The following is a 16,886-nucleotide window of genomic DNA, read 5'->3' as shown; positions in this document are numbered from 1 at the left end:
CCACTCATATTGCAACAGTGGAAAGCCTCAGGAACTGTTTCTAGGCAAAAATCAAACCAGCCATGTGGAAAAAAACTAAGCCCCAATAAGTTTTGTCACCAAACATATATAAAAACGATTAAACATGCCAGCAAACGTTTTATATTACACTTTTATAAGAGTATGTATCTCTATTAATAAGCCTGATACCAGTCGCTATCACTGCATTTAAGGCTTTACTTACATTAATCCAGTATCAGCAGCATTTTCTAGCAAATTCCATCCCTAGAAAAATATTAACTGCACATACCTTATTGCAGGAAAACCTGCACGCCATTCCCTCTCTGAAGTTAGCTCACTCCTCAGAATATGTGAGAACAGCAATGGATCTTAGTTACTTCTGCTAAGATCATAGAAATCACAGGCAGATTCTTCTTCTAATGCTGCCTGAGATGAAACAGTTCACTCCGGTACCATTTAAAAATAACAAACTTTTGATTGAAGTTAAAAAACTAACTATAATACACCACTCTCCTCTTACTACGTCCAACTTTGTTGAGAGTTGCAAGAGAATGACTGGATATGGCAGTGAGGGGAGGAGCTATATAGCAGCTCTGCTGTGGGTGATCCTCTTGCAACTTCCTGTTGGGAAGGAGAATATCCCACAAGTAATAGATGATCCGTGGACTGGATACACTTAACAAGAGAAAGTTGCTTAAAATTGCATGCTCTAGCTGAATCATGAACGAAAAGATTTGGGTTCAGTGTCCCTTTAACAATAGTCTGCTAAATTAGATAAATGTGCCTATCCAACTGATAAGTCCAGTAGATAGGAGGAGGATCTATAGTATTACCTGATTACTATAGGGAGCTTAACTGCATAGTTAGATAATAGCAACAACAACAAAATATAAATATATATATATATATATATATATATATATATATATATATATATATATATATATATATATATATATATATATATATATATAAAATTGGATATAACTGCTCTGTGAATATGAATAAGACCTAAACTTGGTTATATCCCTTTTGTTAGGAAGGTGCATGTCTCCAATAAGCATCCAATATACATACTCAATATGGAAAAGCATGGTAAAATAAAGTTAATAACTTATAGTCTAGGCATTCCTAAATATCTTGGGACAGAACTACAAATATAAGCACAGAATAACAGAATGTAGTGTTGCCACTGGGGAACGAAAACTCATGCTGACATGTCTGTAAGGAGTACTATTTATACAGCTGCTAGGTGAAAGTGACAGGGATCTGCAGTGAATAAGTGACACCCCGCAGACTAGAATTGCCAAAGTCACCACAATCAAACAACTCCTCTCTTATGTAGCTGGTCAAGTCTAGTTGTATAGGGCAAGAAAATCTGGGTCAGCTGGTAGAGGGATATGACCTCTTTATAGTGCGCTGCTTTCCAACACATTGCCAGGCCCTTTCTACCTCTCTCTGTACTGCAATGGTCTGAACTTCGTCCCTCTGAGCGTTGGTCAAATTACTGGCTCTTGCCAAGAGGTCGGCCGCATCCTCCTGGTTCAGGGCCCTGCATGAGGGCTCTGCTTGAGATCTACTTTGCTGCATGATGACATCAGATCTGACTGTATTATGATGCTTTCTAGTTTCCCACTGAAGTCCGGTTTCTATTCAGCTTCTGTCTCCATTCTGAAGCAAACAGCTCTTATTGTGTTCTGCCGTAGAATAATGGATGTTTGTAGTAGCTTGAGATTCCTTATGCTGCATAATGACACGCCCTCTTTCCGCCATCTTAAGTAGACTAGAATCTCCTTCCACTCATGGAACTCTGATTATCTGTATGAGTTTGTTAAAACTGCTATGCATCTGCAGATCTAATTTCATGAGAAGCGCATGTATCGGTGAACGTTCTTCCTCCTCCATGTTCATGTCAAAATGTATAGTTAGCGTGGTCTCTGGTCTTCAACTGAATTGGCTTTCAAAATAAAGGGGAAAAGCACAATAGATTACACTATTTGTAGACCATTAGATCAAGAATAACAGCGGATCAATAATTCATTTCAAAAACAAAAAAAACGGTCCCAAGCAGTTTGGATAAAGGGGTTTCTAACTGTATATACTTTCTTGTAATGAACAATTAAAGTCTCAGATTACATGTGTTGTGAGGTATACCTTTTAGCAATATTTATCACTATTATTTTTATATAATACGCTGGTATATATTTTTTTTAATGAAGAAAAAGGCTGCCTCTTGCTGTGCAATTCTTCCTCCCTCTGACAAATGCTGTAAAACTGCTGGCTAAATCTGCTAGTTATGTGATGTCACATGACATTACACTGCACATGTGCGCATGCACACGCAGACCTGAAGTTGCATTCTGCTGAATACACTGCTGTGCTTCTTCCTTATATTGTAACTGGTGTGGAGGAATTTCCATAATAGAAGTCCATGACAGAATTTAAGGGCAACACAGTGCATTGCAGTAGGTACACTTAAAATATTTTACAGCTCTGTTATCTCCAGTTGTTTTATGTGTCTGTGTGTCTGCATAGGGGAGCACTCTTATTATTGTTTCTTTCATGTAATTAGCAAGAGTCCATGAGCTAGTGACGTATGGGATATACATTCCTACCAGGAGGGGCAAAGTTTCCCAAACCTCAAAATGCCTATAAATACACCCCTCACCACACCCACAAATCAGTTTTACAAACTTTGCCTCCTATGGAGGTGGTGAAGTAAGTTTGTGCTAGATTCTACGTTGATATGCGCTCCGCAGCAGGTTGGAGCCCGGTTTTCCTCTCAGCGTGCAGTGAATGTCAGAGGGATGTGAGGAGAGTATTGCCTGTTTGAATTCAATGATCTCCTTCTACGGGGTCTATTTCATGGGTTCTCTGTTATCGGTCGTAGAGATTCATCTCTTACCTCCCTTTTCAGATCGACGATATACTCTTATATTTATACCATTACCTCTGCTGATTTTCGTTTCAGTACTGGTTTGGCTTTCTACAACATGTAGATTAGTGTCCTGGGGTAAGTAAGTCTTATTTTCTGTGACACTCTAAAGCTATGGTTGGGCACTTTATTTATAAAGTTCTAAATATATGTATTCAAACATTTATTTGCCTTGACTCAGGATGTTCAACATTTCCTTATTTCAGACAGTCAGTTTCATATTTGGGATAATGCATTTGAATATATAATTTTTATCTTACCTTAAAATTTGACTTTTTCCCTGTGGGCTGTTAGGCTCGCGGGGGCTGAAAATGCTTCATTTTATTGCGTCATTCTTGGCGCGGACTTTCTTGGCGCGAAAATTTTTTTCTATTTCCGGCGTCAAACGTGTCGCCGGAAGTTGCGTCATTTTTGACGTTTTTCGCGCCAAAAATGTCGGCGTTCCGGATGTGGCGTCATTTTTGGCGCTAATAGCATTTAGGCGCCAAATAATGTGGGCGTCAATTTTGTCTCCACTTTATTTAAGTCTCATCATTTGTTGCTTCTGGTTGCTAGAAGCTTGTTCACTGGCATTTTTTCCCATTCCTGAAACTGTCATTTAAGGAATTTGATCAATTTTGCTTTATATGTTGTTTTTTCTATTACATATTGCAAGATGTCCCACGTTGCAACTGAGTCAGAAGATACTACTGGAAAATCGCTGCCTGGTGCTGGAACTACCAAAGCTAAGTGTATCTGCTGTAAACTTTTGGTAGTTGTTCCTCCAGCTGTTGTTTGTATTAAATGTTATGACAAACTTGTTAATGCAGAAAATATTTCCTTTAGTAAAGTACCATTACCTGTTGCAGTTCCATCAACATCTAATGTTCAGAGTGTTCCTGATAACATAAGAGATTTTGTTTCTGAATCCATTAAGAAGGCTATGTCTGTTATTCCTCCTTCTGGTAAACATAAAAAGTCTTTTAAAACGTCTCTTTATACAGATGAATTTTTAAATGAACATCATCATTCTGATTCTAATGATTCTTCTGATACAGAGGATTCTGTCTCAGAGGTTGATGCTGATAAATCATCATATTTATTTAAAATGGAATTTATCCGTTCTTTACTTAAAGAAGTCCTAATTGCATTAGAAATTGAGGATTCTGGTCCTCTTGATACTAAATCTAAACGTTTAGACAAGGTCTTTAGATCTCCTGTGGTTATTCCAGAAGTTTTTCCTGTTCCTGGTGCTATTTCTGAAGTAATTTCCAGAGAATGGAATAATTTGGGTAATTCATTTACTCCTTCTAAACGTTTTAAGCAATTATATCCTGTACCGTCCGACAGATTAGAGTTTTGGGACAAAATCCCTAAAGTTGATGGGGCTATTTCTACCCTTACTAAACGTACTACTATTCCTACGGCAGATGGTACTTCGTTTAAGGATCCTTTAAATAGGAAAATTGAATCCTTTCTAAGAAAAGCTTATCTGTGTTCAGGTAATCTTCATAGACCTGCTATATCTTTGGCTGATGTTGCTGCAGCTTCAACTTTTTGGTTGGAAACTTTAGCGCAACAGATCATGATTCTCATAATATTATTATTCTTCTTCAACATGCTAATAATTTTATCTGTGATGCCATTTTTGATATTATCAGAGTTGATGTCAGGTTTATGTCTCTAGCTATTTTAGCTAGAAGAGCTTTATGGCTTAAAACTTGGAATGCTGATATGTCTTCTAAATCGACTCTACTTTCCCTTTCTTTCCAGGGTAATAAATTATTTGGTTCTCAGTTGGATTCTATTATCTCAACTGTTACTGGTGGGAAAGGAACTTTTTTACCACAGGATAAAAAATCTAAGGGTAAAAACAGGGCTAATAATCGTTTTCGTTCCTTTCGTTTCAACAAAGAACAAAAGCCTGATCCTTCATCCTCAGGAGCAGTTTCAGTTTGGAAACCATCTCCAGTCTGGAATAAATCCAAGCCTTCTAGAAAAGCAAAGCCAGCTTCTAAGTCCACATGAAGGTGCGGCCCTCATTCCAGCTCAGCTGGTAGGGGGCAGATTACGTTTTTTCAAAGAAATTTGGATCAATTCTGTTCACAATCTTTGGATTCAGAACATTGTTTCAGAAGGGTACAGAATTGGTTTCAAGATAAGACCTCCTGCAAAGAGATTTTTTCTTTCCCGTGTCCCAGTAAACCCAGTGAAAGCTCAAGCATTTCTGAAATGTGTTTCAGATCTAGAGTTGGCTGGAGTAATTATGCCAGTTCCAGTTTTGGAACAGGGGCTGGGGTTTTATTCGAATCTCTTCATTGTACCCAAGAAGGAGAATTCCTTCAGACCAGTTCTGGATCTAAAAATATTGAATCGTTATGTAAGGATACCAACATTCAAAATGGTAACTGTAAGGACTATCTTGCCTTTTGTTCAGCAAGGGCATTATATGTCTACAATAGATTTGCAGGATGCATATCTGCATATTCCGATTCATCCAGCTCACTATCAGTTCCTGAGATTCTCTTTCCTGGACAAGCATTACCAGTTTGTGGCTCTGCCGTTTGGCCTAGCTACAGCCCCAAGAATTTTTACAAAGGTTCTCGGTGCCCTTCTGTCTGTAATCAGAGAACAGGGTATTGTGGTATTTCCTTATTTGGATGATATCTTGGTACTTGCTCAGTCTTCACATTTAGCAGAATCTCATACGAATCGACTTGTGTTGTTTCTTCAAGATCATGGTTGGAGGATCAATTCACTAAAAAGTTAATTGATTCCTCAGACAAGGGTAACCTTTTTAGGTTTCCAGATAGATTCAGTGTCCATGACTCTATCTTTGACAGACAAGAGACGTCTAAAATTGATTTCAGCTTGTCGAAACCTTCAGTCACAATCATTCCCTTCGGTAGCCTTATGCATGGAAATTCTAGGTCTTATGACTGCTGCATCGGACGCGATCCCCTTTGCTCGTTTTCACATGCGACCTCTTCAGCTCTGTATGCTGAATCAATGGTGCAGGGATTACACAAAGATATCTCAATTAATATCTTTAAAACCGATTGTCCGACATTCTCTGACGTGGTGGACAGATCACCATCGTTTAATTCAGGGGGCTTCTTTTGTTCTTCCGACCTGGACTATAATCTCAACAGATGCAAGTCTTACAGGTTGGGGAGCTGTGTGGGGGTCTCTGACGGCACAAGGGGTTTGGGAATCTCAGGAGGTGAGATTACCGATCAATATTTTGGAACTCCGTGCAATTTTCAGAGCTCTTCAGTCTTGGCCTCTTCTGAAGAGAGAGTCGTTCATTTGTTTTCAGACAGACAATGTCACAACTGTGGCATACATCAATCATCAAGGAGGGACTCACAGTCCTCTGGCTATGAAAGAAGTATCTCGAATTCTGGTTTGGGCGGAATCCAGCTCCTGTCTAATCTCTGCGGTTCATATCCCAGGTATAGACAATTGGGAAGCGGATTATCTCAGTCGCCAAACGTTGCATCTGGGCGAATGGTCTCTTCACCCAGAGGTATTTCTTCAGATTGTTCAAATGTGGGAACTCCCAGAAATAGATCTAATGGCTTCTCATCTAAACAAGAAACTTCCCAGGTATCTGTCCAGATCCCGGGATCCTCAGGCGGAGGCAGTGGATGCATTATCACTTCCTTGGAAGTATCATCCTGCCTATATCTTTCCGCCTCTAGTTCTTCTTCCAAGAGTAATCTCCAAGATTCTGAAGGAATGCTCGTTTGTTCTGCTGGTAGCTCCAGCATGGCCTCACAGGTTTTGGTATGCGGATCTTGTCCGGATGGCCTCTTGCCAGCCGTGGACTCTTCCGTTAAGACCAGACCTTCTGTCGCAAGGTCCTTTCTTCCATCAGGATCTCAAATCCTTAAATTTAAAGGTATGGAGATTGAACGCTTGATTCTTGGTCAAAGAGGTTTCTCTGACTCTGTGATTAATACTATGTTACAGGCTCGTAAATCTGTATCTAGAGAGATATATTATAGAGTCTGGAAGACTTATATTTCTTGGTGTCTTTCTCATCATTTTTCCTGGCATTCTTTTAGAATTCCGAGAATTTTACAGTTTCTTCAGGATGGTTTAGATAAAGGTTTGTCCGCAAGTTCCTTGAAAGGACAAATCTCTGCTCTTTCTGTTCTTTTTCACAGAAAGATTGCTAATCTTCCTGATATTCATTGTTTTGTACAAGCTTTGGTTCGTATAAAACCTGTCATTAAGTCTATTTCTCCTCCTTGGAGTTTGAATTTGGTTCTGAGGGCTCTTCAAGCTCCTCCTTTTGAACCCATGCATTCATTGGACATTAAATTACTTGCCTTGGAAAGTTTTGTTCCTTTTGGCCATCTCTTCTGCCAGAAGAGTCTCTGAATTATCTGCTCTTTCTTGTGAGTCTCCTTTTCTGATTTTTCATCAGGATAAGGCGGTGTTGCGTACTTCTTTTGAATTTTTACCTAAGGTTGTGAATTCCAACAACATTAGTAGAGAAATTGTGGTTCCTTCATTATGTCCTAATCCTAAGAATTCTAAGGAGAAATCGTTGCATTCTTTGGATGTTGTTAGAGCTTTGAAATATTATGTTGAGGCTACTAAGTCTTTCCGAAAGACTTCTAGTCTATTTGTCATCTTTTCCGGTTCTAGAAAAGGTCAGAAAGCTTCTGCCATTTCTTTGGCATCTTGGTTGAAATCCTTAATTCACCATGCTTATGTCGAGTCGGGTAAAACTCCGCCTCAAAGGATTACAGCTCATTCTACTAGGTCAGTTTCTACTTCCTGGGCGTTTAGGAATGAGGCTTCTGTTGATCAGATTTGCAAAGCAGCAACTTGGTCCTCTTTGCATACTTTTACTAAATTCTACCATTTTGATGTGTTTTCTTCTTCTGAAGCAGTTTTTGGTAGAAAAGTACTTCAGGCAGCGGTTTCAGTTTGAATCTTCTGCTTATGTTTTCATTAAACTTTATTTTGGGTGTGGATTATTTTCAGCAGGAATTGGCTGTCTTTATTTTATCCCTCCCTCTCTAGTGACTCTTGCGTGGAAAGATCCACATCTTGGGTAGTCATTATCCCATACGTCACTAGCTCATGGACTCTTGCTAATTACATGAAAGAAAACATAATTTATGTAAGAACTTACCTGATGAATTCATTTCTTTCATATTAGCAAGAGTCCATGAGGCCCACCCTTTTTGGTGGTTATGATTTTTTTGTATAAAGCACAACTATTCCAATTCCTTATTTTATATGCTTTCGCACTTTTTTTATCACCCCACTTCTTGGCTATTCGTTAAACTGATTTGTGGGTGTGGTGAGGGGTGTATTTATAGGCATTTTGAGGTTTGGGAAACTTTGCCCCTCCTGGTAGGAATGTATATCCCATACGTCACTAGCTCATGGACTCTTGCTAATATGAAAGAAATGAATTTATCAGGTAAGTTCTTACATAAATTATGTTTTTCTACATTGTTGAAATGAATCATGCCTTTTGTTATTTATATTGTTAAATTCATATATTTATTTTTAGGAGCCTGAACCAAATGAAGTGAATCCAAGGGAAGGCATCATGGCCGGAGGAACTTTCATAACGATAACTGGGAAAAACCTTAGGACAGGATCCATGAAAGACGTCAGAGTGTCACTTGGTACCATACCTTGCACTGTGTATGTACTTTATACTTTTACCAATTCACAGTTTTAAATAAGAAATAATGTAAAAAAAAAAGGGCGTGTACTAATTTACTTTCTCCCTCTGGTAATATTACCATGAATATGTAACATCCATCTTAAATTACTTGTGGCCTTCAGAATAGACTCCATAAAAAAAAGGAACGCGAAAGTCAAGATGAAATTTTAATGAATCAGCTAGAACATGCAGTGTTATAAGAGATTCCTTTATATTTCTGTTGTCAAATTTACATCCTTCTCTTTGTATGCTTTGTTGAAAAGTGTAGCTAGATAGGCGCAGGAGCAGTAGTGCACTGCTGGGGATTAGTGACTGCACATAAATGCCTCATGTCATTGGCTTAGCAGCTGTGTTCAGCTAACTCAAGTAGCTCTGGAGCGGACTTTAACTGTGTGTTTAACACATTTACAGAGGTTTAACACAGACATGTGTAAGCAAAAGTGCAATAATATAATGATGTAACGCTTCAGAGTGTTTTATATTTGTATTTTTATGTCCCTTTAAACCTATGAGATGCTTAAAGGGCCACTAAACCCAAAATCTTTTTTTCATGATTTAGATAGAGAATACAAATTTAAACAACATTACAATTTACTTCTATTATTTGTTTTGCTTAATTTTTTAGATATCCTTAGTTGAAGAAAAAGCAATGCACATGAGTGAGCCAATCACACGTGGCTTCTATGTGCAGCAACCAATCAGCAGCTACTGAGCATATCTAGATATGCTTTTCAGCAAATAATATCAAGAGAATAAAACAAATTAGATAATAGAAGTAAATTAGAAAGATGTTTAAAATTGCATTCTCTTTCTAAATCATGAAGGAAAAAATGTGGGTTTCATGTCCCTTTAAATTAAATTACCTTTATTTCTGTGCTCTCTATTACCTATATTGGTCTGAGCCTCAATAATGACAAGGTAGTCAAATTATCTGGTAAAATGCACTATCACATATGTTGCATAGTTTTCAGCGCAACTGCTGAAAGCCACGTCACCCGTAAGTTCACCTCGCACATCGGGTGAATCACATAACACACGCCGCCATATGATATACTCGTGTAAGTAGGCAAAACTGGTGAGGTTCAGAAATATGCGCAACTACACATTTTTGGCGTTGCCAGTATATTGCGCACTTAAGTTAAAAATAAAAGTAACCAAAAGAAATTAATAAACCGACATGCAAACCGACTGCAAGAAAAACAAGGTGGGTAATCAGGGTGTGCATTGTCTGTTAGGTGTTTTAAGGCTGCAGGTGAGCTGTTGTGCTGTTTGTGATTGGTTTGACACACTTGATTAATTGAGTGGCCAGGAAAGGTTAAATTGTTTTATATGTGTGGCTCAAATGTATGTGAGTGCGCATGCGTTAGGTGTTTAAGCCTTCCAGGGACTTTCGCTGCTTTTTTACTGTGCGCAAGGGTTGTGTGCCTGCCTTTGTGTGGCAAGCTAAAAATATATCCATTCTGCACGCGTTAAGTCCATAAGCTGCCTTTGTGATACCGACTGCCGACGCCAGTTCTATGTTAGTCTAAGGGAGTAAAAAATGCGTGATAAATCTACGCGCGTAACTTGTATGTTGCGCCAGGTTTACAATTGCGTGATTTGAGGGGAAAAATGGTGACGCTGGTTTTTGTGCACGTCGCCAAGTATGTGATCGAGGTTAATGTGTCCAAATTAATTGGAGTTAAAAAAAAATCCAGTTCCCCCTTTTTAAGTGGGGGATTTTTACATTCATTGTACGCTTCACAAGCTAAAAAATCTATAGGGCTGTTAATCACTTTGCTTAAATTATCCTGGTTCTTTTTAATAAATATAATAACTAAAACAAGTACATTACATTTCTACATAGTTAAAATGTTGTGGGGAATTATATTTAGATTTTTATGTCTCCACATAAATACCCTATTCCTGTTATATGTGTCTGTAGTTCTGCTGTGATAGCGATCTATGCTGTAAGCATTCCATTCCCTCCCAGCCCTCTGTAATGCTGTAGTGAGAGGTTGGATTACATGGTGGGAAGGCTGACAGACAGATGCTAACCCTTGCATGGAACGCGACAATAGGGTGGGAATACAGTGAAAGGCCAGACTCACAATCAGGAGGATTTGTTAACGCAGCATTTAGGATGCTTTAAAACCAGAGTGGATTTTGTACCAATTAAAGGTTACAATAATCTGAGCATCTCTGAGAAATGTAGATATCATGTGAGAATATTTTTAATTTGTTTTCCTCTCTCCTATTCATTTTATACACGTCTTTTAATCTGTGTGCAGTAACTAAAACCAGGATTAGGTATAGAATGGGTTCTCTCCTTAAAGGGACAGTAAATATAGTAGATTTGCATAATCAACCTGTGATTTACATAATCAATCAATACATAATAAAAAGACAATGCAATAGCACTAAGTCCTAACTTTAAATGAGTACTAGATTTTATTTTTGAAAAATTTGTTGTCTATTTCTATTCCTCCTGTATCATGTGACAGCCACCAGCCAACTACAAATGCATATAATTATATTCTATGAATTCTTGCACATGCTCAGTAGGAGCTGATGACTCAAAAAGTGTAAACATAAAAAGACTGTGCACATTTTATTAATGTAAGTTATGTGGAAAGTTATTTAAAATTATATGCTCTATCTGATTCATGAAAGTTTAATTTTGACTTGAGTGTCCCTTTAACTCACTCACTGCTGTCTCCTTCATACCACATCAAAATTTCTATATTGAAATCCTTCAAACTTATGTGTTGCTACAAGTAGATGGTTCTTAAGAACATTTAAGGCTTAATTCACATGTTGTTGAAATGGTCAGCATTTTAGTGGTATTTGCACTTCACTGAATGGGTTAATATGCTTCTCACTGGAACCTTTGACTTCAAGCTGCGCAGGAGAACTTGCCAAACGATTCCAGCTGTCCCTGTTGTATTTTGGAGCTTTGCTTAGAGATTTGCCAATTTGGCTGAAGAGATACGCAGTGATTAGCAACAAATGCTCCATGATTTTCAATTCCCTTTTAAATGATAAGAAAAGTGTGCCAACCAGTGATCACCTCTGTGTATCAAACCAGGCTATATAGATCTGAGTGTTAAATAAAAATGCATTTCTCTTTTTTTATTTATTTTCTCTTCAGGCATTGATCATTTATATTAAAGTTCTATATATGTAAAGGTCATTGTAGTAACAAAAAAAAAAAAGTTTTATTTCACTGATGTTCTAAAAATGCCCAATGCACTTATCCAATATTGACATTGCTCCCAAAAATATATTAATATCTTTGAAAGATGTTTTCGTCTTAATAAATAAAATAAAAAATAATATATATACACACACACACATATATAAATATATGGAGAGGTTTGGATTATGGAATATTTGCTACTGTGAAATAAGACATTTAGAGAGGGGATGGGACCAAGTGTAAACGAAAATATTTGACATTTCGGCAATATTTACTTGTCATTATACAGCTTATACCTGCAGCCTAAAGGTAGTTTTACACTTGTGTTTACATAGTACCATCGGAAAGATGGTACATTACTGTAATCAGTAGATAATAGTTGTTTAGAAAAATACAGACTATTATTTGCGTTTTAGATCCCAAAAATCAAACCAAAGACACAGGCAGAGAAGTTTGTGACTTACAGATGGGGGGGGGGGGGGGGATGGTTATTGATAATTATATTTAAAAAAAAAAATATTAATTAAAAAGTTTGGATTTCAGAATAAGTTTGGATTTTTGTACCTTTTGTGTGTGTTTGTTTGTATATGCGTGTATGTGAATATACGTGTGTATATGTATGTATGTATATATATATAGATGTATGTGTGTATATATATATATATGTGTGTGTGTGTGTATATATATATATATATATATACATACATAATTAGGGCTGCACGATTATTCGCACATGCGATTTAAAACCGCTATTAATCGCCGCGATTTTAAAACTGCGAGAGTTCGCGATTTTTGCTAAATAAAAAAATCCTCAGAGGTGGCTGTAATATTGATTTGTTTGTGATTTCTTGCAAACCAGCTCCATCTAGTGGTTGCTTTTAGCACACATTTGTAAAATGGCTGTTTTTACTTTCACTTTCTGTTCTCATAAGCAGCCGATCAATATAGAAGTCTAAAGGCAGAGCACATGCAGAAATGAACAGGAGAGAAAGCCACTTACTTATATTTCCCCCTAGGGACGTCTGTAGTCTGAAACTTAGGGTATGTAAACATTATGGAACCTCTCTCACAATCTCCTGCTCCTCTGAGAAACGGCTCAAATACATAGCAGATGCAGTTAACCCCACGGCTCCCAAAAAGGCTAAAACTGCAGTCCCCTCTGCTACTGGGTTAACTTAACTGCATCTACAATGTTTTTTATTTTATATATATATATATATATATGTGTGTGTGTGTGTGTGCAACTGTGTATGTGATTGTATATTATATATGTTTGTGTGTGTGTATATATATATATATATATATATATATATATAATTGTGTGTATGTGTGTATGTGGCTTATACTGCTTCGTTTGTTAATCATACCACTGTCCACTGTTAGAATGACTTTCCAAGAAAACATGACAATGTTGTGTGTCATAAGACCTTATAACTGGCTAGTGGCTACTATTTAATCACATCACAGGCAGCAAATTTTATTTGAACTATTTTGTGGTTTGTATTTTTATGCTCCAAGAGTGTATTGGACATTGAGAAACATGTACATTAAGATTCTGTAGTGTTAAATAAACTTTAGAATGCAAAATGAAGGTGTTATAGTCATTTATAAGAAAATCGCAATCACGTTTTTTTCCAACATTTTTTTCCCCCCCATATCGCCCAGCCCATATATGTGTGTGTGTGTGTGTCTATCTATCTATCTATCTATCTATCTATCTATCTATCTATCGGGTACTTGTAAAGCGCAAACTAATCACACGTGAAGGTCTCAAGGCGCTATGGGAGGGGGGGAGAGGGGGGCTAAGGGAAGATGATTCAGTCAAAGAGCCAGGTCTTGAGGTCCTTCCTGAAATTTGTAAGGGAGGTGGATTGTCTGAGGTGCAACGGGAGGGAGTTCCATGACCTTGCTGCCATATAGGAGAAGGATTTTCCTCCAGCTGTTTTTTTCTTGATGCGGGGGATGACTGCGAGTGCTTGGTCGGCAGAGCGGAGTTTTCTGGAGGGGGTGTAGAAATTGACACGGTGGTTGATGTATTCAGGACCAATGTTGTGGAGGGCCTTGAATGCATGGGTTAGGAGCTTGAAGGTGATTCTCTTGCTGACGGGGAGCCAGTGTAGGTTCCTTAGGTGTTCAGTGATGTGGTTTTGGCAAGGGATGTCGAGGATGAGTCTGGCCGAGGTGTTCTGGATGCGTTGGAGTCATTTCTGGAGCTTGATTGTGGACCCGACGTAGAGTGCATTGCCGTAGTCCAGTCGACTACTGACGAGGGCTTGGGTGACAGATTTTCTAGTTTCGGTGGGGATCCACTTGAAGATTTTTCGCAGTAGGTGGAGTATGTGAAAACAAGTCGAAGAGATGGTGTTGACTTGGCGGTCCATGGAAAGTGATGAATCGAGGGTTACACCTAGATTTCGTGCGTGGTGTTTTGGAGTTGGAGGGTGTTCGAGGGCTGTGGGCCACCAGGAGTCATCCCATGCAGATTTGGTGGGTCCGAGGAGGATTTCGGTCTTGTCAGTGTTGAGTTTGAGATGGTTGTTGTTCATCCAGGTGGCGATTGCTGTAAGTCCTTTGTAGACGTTTTTCTTGGCGGTGGCGGGGTCTTGGGTGAGTGAGATGATTAACTGGGTGTCGTTGGCGTAGGAGACAATGTTGAGATTGTGTTGTCGGACGATGGCAGCGAGGGGGGCCATGTAGATGTTGAAGAGGGTGGGGCTAAGAGAAGAGCCTTGGGGTACACCACAGCTGATTGCTGTGGGATTGGAGGAGAAGGGTGGGAGTCTGACTTTCTGGGTTCTGCCGCTGAGGAAGGAGGTGATCCATTCCAGGGCCTTATTGCGGATGCCGGCATCGTGTAGGCGCGTGTGGAGGGTGCTGTTTGCTACAGTGTTGAATGCGGCTGAGAGGTCTAGGAGGATGAGGGCGGCAGTCTCTCCTTGGTCGAGCAGGGCACGGATGTCGACTGTGGCGGCGAGAAGGGCGGTCTCGGTGCTGTGATTGCTCCTGAAACCGGATTGGGAGGGGTCCAAGATGTGGTTGGTCTCGATGTGGTCAACAAGTTGTGCGTTGATGGCCTTCTCGATTACTTTGGCTAGAAAGGGGAGTAGAGAGATGGGGCGGTAGTTTTTATGATCTGTGGGGTCAGCTGTGGGTTTCTTCAGCAGGGGTTTCAGCTCTGCATGCTTCCAGTCTTCTGGGAAGGTGCCAGTTTTGATGGAGCAGTTTATGGTGAGGCAGAGTTTGTGGGCGAGGATAAAACCCGCTTTGTTGAATATGTGGTGCTGGCATGGGTCTGAGGGTGCTCCGGAGTGGATAGATTTCATGATTCTGAGTGGGTCCTCCATGGTGAGGGGGATCCAGGTAGTCCGTAGACGGTGGCAGGTGGTGGGTTTGGGTGAGGTGGGGGTGGGTGGGTCGGCGGTGAGTGGTGAGTTCTGGAGATCGAGGCTGTCATAGATGTTAATTATCTTTCGGTGGAAGTAAGTAGCGACGTTGTCGCAGAGGTTCTGGGAGGTTGGGATGTCGTTAGTATCACTTTTGGGTTTAGAGAATTCCTTGATGACTGTGAACAGCTCCTTGCTGTTGTGGGTTTTGGCGTGGATTCTGTCTAGGAAAGCAGTTTTCTTTGTGGTTTTGATGAGGTGGTGGTGGGTGGTGATGGCTTCTTTGTAGGCGGATTTGTCTGAGGGGGACTTGCTGGATCTCCATGTTCTCTCTAATCGTCTGCAGTGGCGTTTGGAGTCCTGGAGGGTGGGGGTGAACCAGCTGGCCTTGTTGGTGGGCTGGCGGCTGGACGGTTTCTTGAGGGGGGCGAGGGTATTTGCGCAGTCTGTGATCCAGTGATGTAGGTGGCGGGCGGAGGAGTTGGCGTCAGTGGAGGTCACTGGGGGGGACTTGATCAGGGTGGAGTGCAGTTGTTCTTGGGTGATGTTGTTCCAGTTTCTGCGGGGCTTGTGGTGATGCCGGAGGTGCGTGGTGGGTTTGTTGAAGGAGAAGTGTATACAGTGATGGTCAGTCCAGTGGAATTCGGTTATGTGGTTGACTGAGATGTGGTTGCTCGAGGGTGTGTCTGGCTATGTGGGTTGGGGCGTTTACAAGTTGCTTCAGTCCAATGGTTCCAAGGTTTTCCAGGAGGTTGGTGGTGTTGTGGTCATTGGGGTTGTCTTGATGGAAGTTAAGGTCACCGAGTAGGATGTAGTCCTTTGAGGCGTGGGGTGCAAGGTGTTCGGTGATGGAGTCACAGAAGGCGGGACGTGGTCCTGGAGGTCTGTAGATGAGGGTGCCACGGAGGGTGGTGTTGTGGTTAACCTTGATTTTTAAGTGTAGATTTTCACAGTCTGGTGAGTGATCATCGGAGGTGGTTGTGACTTGGATGGAGTGTTTGTGGATGATGGCGATGCCTCCTCCAGGTCGGTTGCTGCGGTCTTTGTGGGAGATTTTATAGCCATCGGCGATGGTGATGTCCGGCGCTGATGAGGGGTTGAGCCAGGTTTCGGTGAGGAAGGCAACGTCTGGGGAGGTGGAGTCGAGCATGTTCCAGATTTCGATGGCGTGCTTGTGGCTGGAGCGGGTGTTGAGGAGGATGCAGTTGAGGTTCTCGCGGCTGTTTGAGTGAGGGATGTTTGGTAGGTTTGTGGTTGGGAGGGCGGTGAAAGAGCAGTTGCGGCAGGTGAATGGCCCTCTGGTGTTCGTCGGGGATGCAAGGTAGCATGCTGACGATTTACCGATGTTGAGAGAGCGAAGGGTGCTGGTGTTATAGCGGTGGCAGGTGCGGAGGTCATGGTTCGTGGCGCTGGGTGCGGTCCAGGCGCTAACAGGCTTACCTTTGGCGTGCCCGCTGCGCAGTCGCACAGCGACTGCAAGTACAGGTAGCCCTCAGTTTATGCCGGGGTTAGGTTCCAGAAGGAATGGTTGTAAATCGAAAGCGTTGTAAATTGAAACCCAGTTTATAATGTAAGTCAATGGGAAGTGAGGGAGATAGGTTCCAGGCCCTCTCCAATTTGTCATAAGTAACACCTAATACATTATTTTTAAAGCTTTGAAATGAAGACTTTAAATGCGAAACAGCATTATTAACCTAATAAAATAGATTGTAT

The 16,886-nt window shown here is 40.5% G+C and overlaps 1 protein-coding gene across 2 annotated transcripts in view; it reads left to right on the top strand.

Annotated features, from left to right (window-relative positions):
• The window catches only part of PLXNB2 (plexin B2), a gene marked incomplete in the record, with an annotated part of 627,297 nt that overhangs the window by 527,490 nt on the left and 82,921 nt on the right, over positions 1-16,886 (top strand). For both annotated transcript variants that reach the window (XM_053716644.1, XM_053716645.1), the window contains 1 exon segment: positions 8,454-8,590. In XM_053716644.1, coding sequence (XP_053572619.1) covers positions 8,454-8,590 — 137 coding nt within the window.

Source organism: Bombina bombina, chromosome 6, assembly GCF_027579735.1.
Source record: "Bombina bombina isolate aBomBom1 chromosome 6, aBomBom1.pri, whole genome shotgun sequence".
In the NCBI taxonomy this organism is placed as follows: Eukaryota; Metazoa; Chordata; class Amphibia; order Anura; family Bombinatoridae; genus Bombina; species Bombina bombina.
The sequence above is the reverse complement of the archived record's forward strand: the minus strand, read 5'-3'. Positions and strand labels throughout refer to the sequence as shown.